Below are 13748 nucleotides of genomic sequence, written 5' to 3'. Positions count from 1 at the left end.
TTGGTTTTTTCCATTTTGTTTTTTATACTTTTGTTTTTCCCGGTTTTTTCTTTGAAATCTTTGTCTTCGGTAACTTTTGTTTTTAAAAACTTTGTCTTTGGAAATCTTCTCTTTCATACATTTTTCACAATTTTCATAAATTTTGTCTGTAACACATTTTGCACAAGTATATTTTATACCTTTCCAAAAATTTCTTTTTTCTCAAAAAATTTCCATTTGCCCCAAAGGACGAAACTAAAAACTTCCCAAACCATAGAGAATTTCCCTTTGCCCCAAAGTACGAAACTAAAAACCTCCCAAAAACAGAAAACTTCCTTTTGCCCCGACAGACGATACTGGTAAGTTCCCAAAATACAGAAAATTTCCATTTGCCCAAAATGACGAAACTTAAAATTTGCCAAAACAAAATTTCCCTTTGCCCCAAAAGACGAAACTAAAAATTTCCCAAAACACAGAAAATTTCCCTTTGCCCTGAAGGACGAAACTAAAAACTTCAAAGAACACCATTGTAATATCATTATTTTATTTAATAATATAATATTTGTTTAAAATATATAAAAGACAAGATTTCCATAGACAAAGTTTCCAAAAAAGAAGGGTTACCGAAGAAAAAGATTCCAAAGACAAATTGGAAAAAACAAAATGGAAAAAAAGATTCCGCAAACCCTTGGAAACTATGAGAGATAGAGGCCTCATAATTTACACCCTATTAAAGTCTCCTTTAGGCTCGAGATGTGCGAAATTTCACTTGAAAATGAAAAAAAAATACTGCTCATTCTTAATTTTTTACTGACCACTTTATATTTTTTATTGTCCATTTTTTATTTTTTCTGACCACATTATATTTTTAACTGCACATTTTTAATTTTTGCTGACCAGTTTTTTACTGTATTGAATATTTTCAATTTCTTGTTGATTTTCAATTCTAAATTTCTTGTATTTTATTGAACTTTTTACTGACCACTTCATTTTATACTAATCAAATTTTATTTTCTACTGCCCATTTTAAATTTTTAACTGACCACTTTTTATTTTTTACTGGTCACTTTTTATTTTTTACTGATCAAATTTTATTTTTTACTGATCATTTTTAATTTTTTACAGACCAATTTTAATTTTCTATTGATAACATTTTATTTTCTACTGATCAAATTTTATTTTTTACTGCTCAATTTTAAATTTTTTACTGACCATATTTTACTTTTCACTGATCACTTTTAATTTTTTCCCGCTCACTTTTTATTTTTTACTGACCACTTTTAATTTTTTGCTGATCACTTTTAATTTTTTTTGCTGACCAATTTTTATTTTTTACTGACCACTTTTTATTTTTTGCTGACCACTTTAGATTTTCTACTGATCACATTTTATTTTTTACTGCTCATTTTTAATTTTTTACTGACCATATTTTGTTTTTTACTGATCATCTTTTACTTTTTACTGATCATGTTTAATTTTTTGCTGACCACTTTTCATTTTTTACTGACCGTTTTAATAAAGTACTGCTCTTTTTTAATTTTTTACTGATCTTTTTAAACTTTTTGCTGCTCTTTTTTTGTTTTTTACTGACCATTTTTTTATTTTTTACTGATCATTTCGAATTTTTTGCTGACCAATTTTGACTTTTTATTTTACTGCTCGTTTATTCAATGCCTTTTGCAATTACGTATAAACCTAAAAAAAAATAACTTTAGGTGGTCAGGAAAAATTATTTTCTTTATGGGACACCGGTTATCCAATAGTCCTTGAAAGATTAAAGTTGAAGAATATGTATCATTTTGATTTCGTTTTTTCTTCTTTTAGCCGATATTCTCTAAAATCACTTTGAAAATATTCATTCAATTTCTTTTAGGCGAATTGACGTGTTATTTATTTCATTTATAATAATATCCATTTCTAAATTATTCTTATTTTAATTATTAATATTATAAAACCATTTGTGGCATTGGAACGCTTGAGAATCTTTATAATTTTAGCTTTGTTTGCCCCTAGCCAAGGCAATGCGGTGGAAACATGCGGAAAAAGATGTATTGTGTGAGTGGTGAGAGTGTTATTTTTTCCTTTCGCACTGCCGTTTGATACTTGCGAGTGCGAGCGAGTAAACTTGAGCGGCGGAATTTGATTTAAGTGCATGTGTTGTCTGTGTGAACTGCGCGCGCCAGAGTATTTTTCTCTCCTCTTTCGATCTCCCGCTTTGAACTCGCAGGAGTGATGGAGAGAAAAAGTATCGCGCGCAGTTAATGTTTCGTTGTGTGGCGTGGCTGAAAGGCACGCTGAGACAACTTATTGCATTTTTCTATTGGAGCGACGGGGAAAAATATACACGAGGGGTGGGTTTTTCATTTACGATACTTAATTTTTATGAATGAATTTCTTACGCAAATTTATTTAGACACACTCCAAAGGTTTATGTCTAAATACGGGTAATCTATGCACATCATGACCAAATACTCGCATTATTTGACTGTTCTTTTTTAGACTGTGGTCAAATGCACGTGTCCTTTTTGAAGAAATAGAAATTTTGGACTATGAAGAAAATAAAAATAGAAATTTTGTCACTTGAAAATTTAATTTTTTTTATCTATTTTTAGAGACAAAGATATGCGTAAAACATGCATGTCTCATTTTTTCTTTCCTTCACAAAATCTCATAATGCATCGCAAGGCTAAAAATCTGCCTTTGGGTTTTCAACCTTTTCAATGAGTTTTTTGTGTGCTCTGGGTCTGGGGAGCGCTTCGGAGAAAAATAGACAGACGATGAGCGTGAACAAAAAACAGTAGAAAAAACGAGACAGCTGATGGCGGGTGATGACTCTTTTCACCACCAGGGGACATCACGGATGCTTTGAGTAGCTCCGCGAGAGCTTGAATCTGGAGCTTTTTTTTCCTTGACGATCCTCTTAAGAATGCGCTTAAAAACATACACTACTCAATTATACAACAGTTGAAATCTTTACCGTTTCATTATTGTGTTGTGCGTATTAGGTGAGATTCTTAACAATCTCACCTACTATAATCCTACCAAAATTTCATGTCGTCCGATCGACCTCAAACTTGGCCAAAATGTGTTTCAGCACTTCCTGATCACGAATATATATGTGGCTAATTTACGTTCCCGGCCGGCCGGCCGGCCGGCCGCTCTTTGGAGCTTAATAGCTCCTAAACTAAAAGAGATATCGACTTGCGGTTTTCGGCAAAGGTTATATATCGGGTGAAAATTGCAACTTGGTGCATTGACCCCCCACCCCCCACCCCTCCTTCCGCCATTTTGAAGACCCCCCTTTTTTGTTTTCCCAATAGCTCCGCCCCTATGGTATCGAGCGGGTTCAAATTTTAGTATGTTATAGCTGGGCCTTAGGGCTTTCCATCAATACCAAACTTAAGGTCCCCCGACCCCCCTGACCCGAGCTATAAGGGTCCAAAAAAAATTTCTTAAAATGGCCATAACTCCGGTTCTAATTGTCAGAATTTAAAAAGTGAGGGCTTTTTGGAAAGCTCTCGTAAAATGCCACTTCCCCTTCTAACATCGCAAGTTCATAAAACCACCGCTAGGGGCGCTATTATTAAAAAGAAAATTTTTAAATCTTATAAATTAAATAACTCAAAAATTCCATTGTGCATCGGGCTGAAATTTTAGTATGTTGTAGCCGTTGATTATACCTATCAAACAAAAAAAACCTTAAGTCGATCTAAAACCCCTGACCCGAGCTATAAGGGGTCAAAGTTCGAACATTGACCGGCCTCTATCTCCGGTTCTAACTAACATAGCGACCTAAATTTTACCTTTTTAGTTTCGTCTCGATGAGCACTTTCAGATGGAAGTTCAAAAAGTCACCACAGGTGGCGCTGTGATAGCGTCAAAATTCATCGAAATTCAAAGTCACTTTTCTCAAAAACGGCATTGTGCAAGTTAATGAAATTTTAGTATGTTGTAGTCCAGTCTAGGACGTTTCCAAAATGGTGCGTAAGTGCGCTGTGGTTAAAACAGAACCGGAGATATGAGGGGTCAAATTTCACGAAATTCAAAAAATCATATCTCCGGTTCTATGTGACCGATTTTGATGAGTGAGGGCTTAAACGAAAGATCTCACCAAATGCTACAACTTTCTAAAATATTTGAACTTCGTGGGACCAACACCAGGGGCGCTACAGTCGAAAAACCAATTTCAATATCACATAACCTCAATTATCTCGACTGTCGATGAACCGATTTTGATGATTACTTCGACATAATTGTAGAGGACATTTGTCTCTACATTTCGTCCATACATCATTTTCCGCTCAGACTACGCTATCACTCCTATTTTGCCGTTTAAGTGTGAAAAAATTGATTTTTCCCATAATAACGCTTTGAAATCACTCAGATGCCAATTTGACTGCCTCTACTCCACCAAGACACTTAAAATAGGGGTTTAAATGGAAAGTCCCACAAAATACAAGAATTCTTTGATATAGTTGAAGTTCAACAAATGAACACTTAGGGCACTCTGGATGAAAAAACAAGTTAAGAAACAAAAAACCTCGCTTATCTTGGCTTCTGAGTAATCGATGAGATCATGTTCTATAGGAAAATTATAGAGTACATTCTGGTTTACATTTCACCCATATATCACTTTTGTGCCAGTTCATCCAAATCCTTGATATTTTGGTTTAAATACAAAATTTGTATAATTTCACGAATTTGATTCAAGTTAACTGAATGGCGACTCACAATTTCAGCTCTAAATCGAATTTGCATGCACTCCGAGTTAGCTCACGTTAAGAATCTCACCTACATAAGCCGGTTAGGATTATCTGTCCCTTTTCAAGCGCAATCTCATCCATTTTACGATTGAGCTGTGCGTGTTCCTAAGCGCATTCTTAAACGTTTTACGATTAAGCTGTGCATATTTCTAAGCGCAATATTCAGCGTTTTATGGTTGACCTGTGCGGGGTTTTTAAACGCAATCCCAACAGTTTTACAATTTAGCTGTGCGTGTTTTTAAACGCGTTCTTAACCGTTTTAAGATTTAGCTGTGCGTAATTTTAAGCGCAATTTAAACCATTTCGTGATTGAGCTGCGTATGTTATTTTACATACAGCTTTCTAAAACTTTCTAAAATCAATCCCAAATGTACTAGAACTCAGGCTGCATTTATAGATAGCTTTAAGTATCACTTTCTTATAACCAGGGAAAGATTTGGATCATAAAAATATCATAAAATGTAAAATATCATTTGTCACATTTTACAAAGGAAGTGAAAAATTAAAAACAGCATATTTTTAAATTTCAAATACTGAAATATGCTTGGTTGTTATTAAATGTTGTATTCAACTATTTCAAAATTAACAGACATTGTTTAATTTCTTTTTAAATCGTATTCAATCCGTCGACTGTTTTTAACTTGATCTATTATTGGTTCAAAATAAAAGGATACTAAATTTATTTTAAATAAATCCAAAATGCCATACTGCGTGTTCGATTTATCACAGCTGTAATTTTGTATATTTTCAGAAATATTGCTTTTTAGACAATGAAATAGTGCATTTTTAAAGAATGCTACTATTAAGAAACTTAAAAATTCTTTTTGAGAAATAAAATACTTGTTTCGAGGAACACTGATGATCGTTCCTTACGAATAAGTACAAATTGTGCATAAGCTAATCTCTGGTGAAAAGTAGGGACTAGCTTCTATTTATAGATACTTTTTCCCATTTTTCTACGTTTCTTTTTTTTTTTTCAATAGAAAAATTATGTAAAACTGAAATCCTGGGTACGTCCTTGATAGTAATAGTACTCACCAGCTATGACTCTCTCAATGGCTTGCTCAAAATGCTTGATATTGATGGCATCATTGAGATCTCTAGCAGCAATTAGTGCAGCCTCATTGCATACATTAGCAATATCTGCTCCAGTGAATCCTGGCGTGAGTGCTGCCATCTTTCGTGACAATTCCTGTTTGTCTAGATTTGTTTTCAGTGGTTCCAGATGGACCTTGAAGATACTAGCACGACCCTTGATATCCGGAGCCGGAACATAGATTTGCCTGTCGAAACGACCTGGCCTCAGTAGGGCCTTATCAAGGATATCAACACGATTTGTAGCTGCCAAGACTACAACGTTTGTGGTAGTATTGAATCCATCCATTTCTACAAGAAGCTGATTCAGAGTATTCTCTTGCTCAGAATGCCCTCCAAAACTCTTGCCGCCCCTTTTCCTGCCCACTGCATCAATTTCGTCAATGAACAGAATACATGGAGCATGTTTCCTGGCCATGGCAAACATATCTCTCACTCTTGATGGTCCAACACCCACAAACATTTCGAGAAATTCTGAGCCAGACACTGTGATAAAGGGTACATTCGCCTCACCGGCTGTTGCTTTTGCCAGGAGTGTTTTTCCCGTTCCTGGAGGACCCGTCAGCATTGCTCCTTTTGGTATTTTAGCTCCTAGATCAATGTACTGCTGGGGATTTTTGAGGAAATTCACAAATTCCATAATTTCAATTTTTGCCTCCTCACATCCAGCCACATCCTTGAAGCGCACCTCAATCTCATTAGAATTTATCAGTTTAGCTGTGGATTGCATTACACCGCCAAATAATCCACCACCTTTGCGACCACCCGGACCGCCCATCATTTGAGCTGAGCGACGCATCATGAACAAAAGGAAGCCGATTATCAGAAGGGTAGGCAGGAGTCCTGTTAAACTAGCAGCTTCAATTTCTGACCGATAAATTACCGGAACATAGTTAACAGGCTCCACTCCCATGTCATCCTGGGCATGTTCCAAATTCCTCTCGAAGGAATCCACACTGCCAATGTTGAACCACAAAACACCCTGAAATTTCGTTGGAATATTACACAAATCATTCACATTAGGGTTTCCAATACGGGATCCCGAGATCCCGAAATCCCGGGATTTCAGCCCTTTTTTGGATCGGGATTAATCCCGGGATCGATGCATTGATACAACGGGATTTCGAGATCCCGAAATTCCTAAATACAGTAGACCCTCGCTTATCCGTGAGAGCGGGACCAAAATGTCATACGGATTTTGAGAGTGATACCCATTAAATTGTTTGAAATCCAACAATTCTTTTGTTTACATTGAAAATTTATGGAGTGAATCCTGACCTGACTGAATCCGACAGTCTCTCTAAACATGCGTACTGTCCAAAAAAGTTACAGTGAGTAAGAATTACAGTAGATAGAGCACATTTGCTTAACAAAAAAAACCCCAAAACGGGAACAATGTGTCATCAAAATTTTGAAAATTCAACTGCCTCACGGATTTTTTTATGTCACCCGGAAAAAGAGTCCACGGATAAGCGAGAGTCTACTGTATTAATTCAATTCAGTTCAATTCAATTTATTGTCACATTCAGTGTCTTACAAATCCAAAAATTTATTTTTAGACTATACATTTTTATTTTTTTTTGTTGCAACTGACTCTTCTAGACTCCTAAAGCGTGTCAATCACCATTTTTTTAATATAAACAATAGGAACCTTTTTTCTGAATTTTTGACTTTGCTTGGCATTTTATTATAATTAATTACTGATTTATAGTGTATTGAGTTTAGTCCATACTTTGTCGATCCCGAAATCCCGGGATCCCGTCCGGGATTTACGGGGTCCCGGGATTTCCTAGGTCCCGGAATTTTCGGGGTCCCAGGATATACGGGATCCCAGGATATACGGGGTCCCGGGATTTACGGGATTTTCGGGATCGCGGGATTCTCGGGATCTCGGGACTTTCGGGATCCTGGGTTTTTCGGGATCCCAAAGCCGGGATTTTTAGCCAAATACTTCTATAATAAAGCTTTAGAAAGACCATTATTTATATCGCTCCTTGAAAATTACAAGGGACCAACTCACTTTTTGGCGATTTTGAAGTTTTAATGCACTTAGACAGAGAATTTAATAAAATTTCAGATGATATGAGTCAATAAATTTCGTTATTAGAAAAGTTTTTCAAAATTTTACTCTTTATGATTGCTTGCGCGGTTTTGTTTGAAGTCAAGGGGCACAAAATCGATTTATCGTTCAAATTTTTTTGTGAAACAAGGGACTAACTCAAGCAAGTTGATCCCGTGTCATTCTAATTTCATGAGAATTTGAGCATTATTTAGAATGACAAAGAGCTAACTCATAAAAAAACATATTTTGAAAGGTAAAAATATGTATGTTTCGATGTTTATAATAATGCCTAACGCACAATAACTTTTGTTTGCAAACATTTCCTATGTGAGGGAGCGAGATGACTAGATCGAGATTTCATTCACTCTCATTGAAATGTCGAAACATGTTTACAAAACAAAAGTTATTGTGCGCTGGACATAATGCTCATACAAATAGAAAATAACTAAATTGTTTTTATTAACATACTTACCCCCCAATTCTGAGATAAAGAAGCCTAAAGATTTAAGTTAAAGCTTTAACTTTGACACTAAAGATTTCACATTCCGAGTTATAGGAATATCGGATAAAATAGCCTTTAGGTCCACTAAAGAAATTTGATTATCCAAGATGTCAAATTAATCAAAACAAAACACGCGAAATTTTCATGCAAAGGTTTTTTGTGGCAAATTAGGAAGAAAATGAGTGATTCGAGCCAAATTATGTCAAGTGGTAAGTAGTTTCAAACAGGAAGTGGTTGTAAATGCGTGATGAGCTCGATTTGTGTTTACAGAAGCTTCATCTGGACCAAAGAAAAGGAAGAGGCGACCCAACATACTTTTCAGTCCAAAGGAGTGCTTCTTCGATTTTGTGATGGAGCACAAGTAGACTTTCGTCACATTAAACGACAGTAGTGGTCAAATATCACAGAAATCGGATGCAATGGGGCCACCCGAGAGGATCATCGCAGACTGGCTAAGGTAAACAAAGATTGACGTTATGTTTTCTGTATTTCTTTTTAATTATTCTTGTATCACTTTTAGAATCTAAAAACGAACGGGAATTCCCACCCAAACTCCATGAGTATGTTCCTAAGGCTACCGATGCGATGGAGAAACTGGAGGAGGTGGGCAAAAACCAGAACAATAGCTGACGCTGACGCGTTTGCAGAAGAAAAAGCACTTCAGGTCTTTGGAAAGATCTCTGTGGATGGAGATCATGAAATATGTGAACATACTGGCCACAACAGCCTTCCTGTGACTATTCTCTTAGATCCACAACAGTCATCCAGTAATTCTATTGACATAGAAGTTCATTCCAGAGTACTACATACTGCTACTTCAAGTCCCGGATCCATTGGATTCAAAACTAAAAATAAGCAGAAATATTTATGTATATCATTTTCCACATGAATAAACATCTTTGTGACAAATTAAACCCACCTTTCTGATTAAACACACTTCTTAAACAATTGAAAATCTCAAATTGAACTGGACTTAAAGGTTTAAAAGGTCCTCTCGAGCAGCTTTAAAATTAAAGGCGATTTATAGACATTTGACATCTTTAAGTCTGTAAAACTTTAGCGTAGAATTCGAAATTTACTGTCTTAAAGGTTTAAATAAATTTGACACTTTAAAATTAAAGATTTTTATCACAGAATACGAATCGGCCTTTAAAGGGCGATTCAAAGATTTAAGAGTTAAAGATTTATCTCAGAATTGGGGGGTTAATTAAGATAATTATTTATACAAAGTTGAATCTTTTTAATGCTGTCTCCTGAAAAATGGTTCAGATTGAGTTGGCCCCTTGTAATTTCCAAGGAGCGATATGCAATTTTATAACATAAATCATGCGTTCTTAGGAAGATAATAATGAAAAAAAAGTATTAAATAAAAATAATGAACAAAATCGAAGTGGATTATTCTAGCCAGATAAATTTAGAATAGATTTTGTGCAATTTAGGGTGGAGTAACCACTTATCGCCATGTATAGGAAAAAGTGAAATTAATTGTATTATAACTTTTGACCCCTTATTATCAGATAACTCAAATTTGAGATAAAGCTACTTAAATTTATTAGCTGCAGATTCGCGAAAACAATAGTCCTCCAATTTAACTCTAGACTACTTAAAAAACTGATTTTTATTAACAATACAAAAATAACCACTTCGTCGCCACTTTTTACCACTTTTCGCCAGTTCTGTAACCACTTCTCGCCACCCACTACTAAACGTCCAAACTCGATTATTTGGGCAATATGGATGCAAAGTATACATTCAGTATTTCGCTTTTCTCATGATCACCCTATAATTACTCACTTTAAATGATTTTTCTTCGCTTTTATTTGAGAAATCAAACTATTGGACTATTGCATAAAGTAAACAAAGCAGATTTGACACCTGAGAATCTACGAAGTGAAGTTAGCGTCGCCTATTTAAAACAGATGGCGACAGGTGGTCAAATCATTCAAATATATTACCACTTTTCGCCATGCCTAATTTTTACATAAATATAATATAAAATAAAATATTAATTAACTTAATACAAATTTTATCTATTCCACAAGTGTAATTAAATATTCAATAGGCAAATTATTTATCCAAAAGGATACATTTTGCTTGGAAAAAATTTGATGACACTTAGTATATTGGGTAAGAAATATTGGATTCGATGCACTTGCTTAAAATTTTGCTCTAACAAATGCTCAAAGTCGTAAATTCAAAACGAATAATTAATATTTTTCGACTCTATACGTAGCAGCAGTAAAAATACAAGTAACTTTTTGCGGCTCATTTATTTCATAAATCGCGAAAAATAGCGATTTCATTAAAAAGTGGCGAAAAGTGGGGCACTGGCGAGAAGTGGTGATTCCACCCTACTACACTGAAATCGCTTTTGAAATTGCACCTTCAGATAACTTTTTCACGGAGCCGTTTTTTGACAAAATACTTATACTATCATTTCATTGACTATCGCTGAAACTTCAAGAATCCTTTTGTGACTGTCACATTGAGAAATCCTAAGTAACGGAAAAAAAACTCACCCCTGAATCACTCGAACTCCCTGGAGTCAGTCGAACTCTCACCCATTTCTTATTGACCACTTCGAGTTTTTCAACAACTCCTCTGGCCAGATAACTGTAAGAAATTTTTATTTTTTTTGTAAATTATTTGTTTTTGAGAAAACATTCGAAAAATCCTCTTACTTGGTCACAAATTCTTTCCAACCAATTTCCTTGTATCCCATCTCAAAGTACGCTAACGTTCCCACAAGGGCTACAGTTCCTAGTGCTCCAAATAGTATCCACTTCTCCTTGTCACCTCCATCGCCACCAATTGGACGTCCTGATGATCCTCTGCCTTTACCACGTGCCGGACTTGGATTAAACATCCCAAAATTCCAGTCATTCTTGCCTGGATCACCCCTCGGTGGTCCAGGTGAACTCTTACGCGGTGGATGTTCATCAGATGACGGAGTCTTTTTATTCTTATCCGTCTCACTTGCTTCTTTCCGTTGTTTTCCACCCGATTGCCTGAAATACTTCTCAAATCCCTTTGGTGGTTTCTCACAAAATGTTCGCCACTCCTTCAAAAGTGCATCCCACGTCCAAGGGCTGACATCCCTTCGCAAAGTCGCAATATCATGGTGAAACTACCAAAATAAGGTAAAAATATTAAAAAGATTATTTTCACAAAATCACTCGAATTGCATCACAAATTGTAGGTTATGTCACTCACAGAACTTAAATGTCCCTTTCTCAGGCTACTTAAGAGATTTCTCTCCAATTTCTTTGCACTACTTAAAAGTCTATAAGCCATAGTGTAATTTTTTCTTGAATGAAGCACAACTTTTTACATAATTATCGTGAAAAATTTAATCAAAAATGCGTCCACTGAATATCTCTAGCTCTCTCTTCAATTTTCCAGTGTCGAATTAACCATCCCAGTCCCGACTGGCTGTACAATACATATCATATGTAATGCATAACGATATGCTTATGCAAGAACATCACTGAAATACCCGGCTGGAACACAATCACAGTAGTGTTACTTTCTTATAAGACTATTTATGTGACAGAGGGTAACAATTAACAGAGCGATGCAACTTTATTTTCGTATCTTACAAGATATAAGGTCAAATTTTGAAGAATTTGGTATGCAAGATTAGGTTCTATAATGGTGCGTGAGTTTATTTGAACGAGACTGTCATGCAAACTAGGGGTGTCATTTAATTCCCGTGCTAATTTGGTTCATTGAAAAATAGAGGGCAGGAAGAAAAAACAGTGAAAAAGTGGAAAATATTTGGTGAAAAAATTAATTTTGATGAAACTATGGAAAATGAAAGTGCAAAAGCTGAGCCTACTGGTGAGTAGCTATTCTTTGGAATCAAGTAATCCATACATACGACAGGACAATAGATCTTTTTTACAGATCTTTGAATTCTTGTGCAACAGGGGGTATCAAAATTGGTAGCCAAGAGGTTCATCGGAAAGGGTTCGTTGACATTGCAGGTATGCTTGCATCCTTGTTATCACAAACTTTGGAATAGACTAATATGCTTGAACGATACAGGAGAATCAAAGAGGTCACCGGGAGATGAAATAGTTGCAGAACCGAATTGAATCAAGAATTGGTAAAACAAGATGATGATGCTGGACAAATGATTCGTTTTTATGAACGATCTATCAGAAATTGGACAAATATTTCATTCCTAGCGAGTGGATTGGATTAGGAAGCGGATATAAATGATCCAACGCCAAAAATTGCAGTCCTTTTTATCTCCCGGAGGTGTTTTCAGATTATTCTATGCTAGATTATGAGACCAGAAAGGGTAGAATAATTCCCTTAACCGGCAATAATGTAAGCAGAACTATCAATGTGTTCGAAAAAAACTTGGGATTGTTAAAATCAATATGTAAAATAATATCTTCTAAAAAATATATAAATCCAATTTTCCAAGGAAAAAATACTTTATTTTAATGAATTAAATATCAACGTCAAATTAAGAAAAAGTGTCCATTAGTTATGAGACGTTTTGAGGTTGGAATTCATATTTTATAAAATTCACCACTCAGGGTTTCATCGCAAATCTCGTTCATATAAAATCTCGTTCTAAATAGACCCTGTCAATAAAATTACGAGATTTGACATCTCGTTCATAAAGTTGCATCCGCAAATCTCTTAAGTCAATAGATTAATAGACGAGATCTGTAAAGTTGCATCGCTCCGTAAATTAAACTAATTCAAAACGTTCCAAATGGAAATATCATTTTTTCCATTATAAATACAATATAAAATTTTTATTTATATATTTTTTATACCTTAATTTCATTATTTAGTTAATTTTACTCCAAATAAAGCGAAAATCTGAAAAAAGCGAAAATGAACGAAATTCATAATTTCATTCATAATATAATTTTTTAGAAATAAAAAAAATTAAGCGAAGTAAACAAACGTCAAAAATTTTTTTTGTGAAAAAATTAGGGGAAACTGGAGCACCACCAAACAGGGGTACCACCAAACACTGCAGTTTTTTAAGTCTTTCGCGTCACACTTTTATTCAGCAAGTGAATTCATGTAAAATTGAGTTTTTCCTAATACTTTATGATCAAATATAATAGTTCTGAGAGGAAAAAAAAATTTCCATTGCTTGAAAACTCGGAAAAACTCTGGGTCATATATGACCCTATTGTCGGCAAGGGAAGTATACATATCATTTTCAAAATCTATATCACGGGCTTTCTAAGAGTTTTTTGCTTGAAGTTATTGATTTGGCCAAAACCATGGCAAACTGGATTGTCTTGATGAACACTGAACTCCTGGTGTTCAAGGAATCTTCCTGGTAATCCCTTGAACAGTCTGTGTCACAATA

General features: G+C 35.1%; 1 protein-coding gene across 1 annotated transcript in view; it reads right to left on the bottom strand.

Moving 5' to 3' along the window:
- The window catches only part of LOC129801441 (AFG3-like protein 2), a 28302-nt gene extending 16417 nt beyond the window's left edge, over positions 1-11885 (bottom strand). The window contains exons 1-4 of the mRNA XM_055846498.1: positions 11615-11885; positions 11083-11528; positions 10921-11014; positions 5781-6819 (exon numbers count right to left, since the gene is read on the bottom strand). Coding sequence (XP_055702473.1) covers positions 5781-6819; positions 10921-11014; positions 11083-11528; positions 11615-11695 — 1660 coding nt within the window. The 5' untranslated portion in view covers positions 11696-11885. The remainder of the gene's footprint in view (positions 1-5780; positions 6820-10920; positions 11015-11082; positions 11529-11614) is intronic.
- Positions 11886-13748: the final 1863 nt, after the last annotated feature.

This window comes from Phlebotomus papatasi, chromosome 2 (assembly GCF_024763615.1).
Source record: "Phlebotomus papatasi isolate M1 chromosome 2, Ppap_2.1, whole genome shotgun sequence".
NCBI lineage: Eukaryota > Metazoa > Arthropoda > Insecta > Diptera > Psychodidae > Phlebotomus > Phlebotomus papatasi.
Note: the sequence above shows the minus strand (reverse complement) of the source record. Positions and strands in the feature narration are given on the sequence as shown.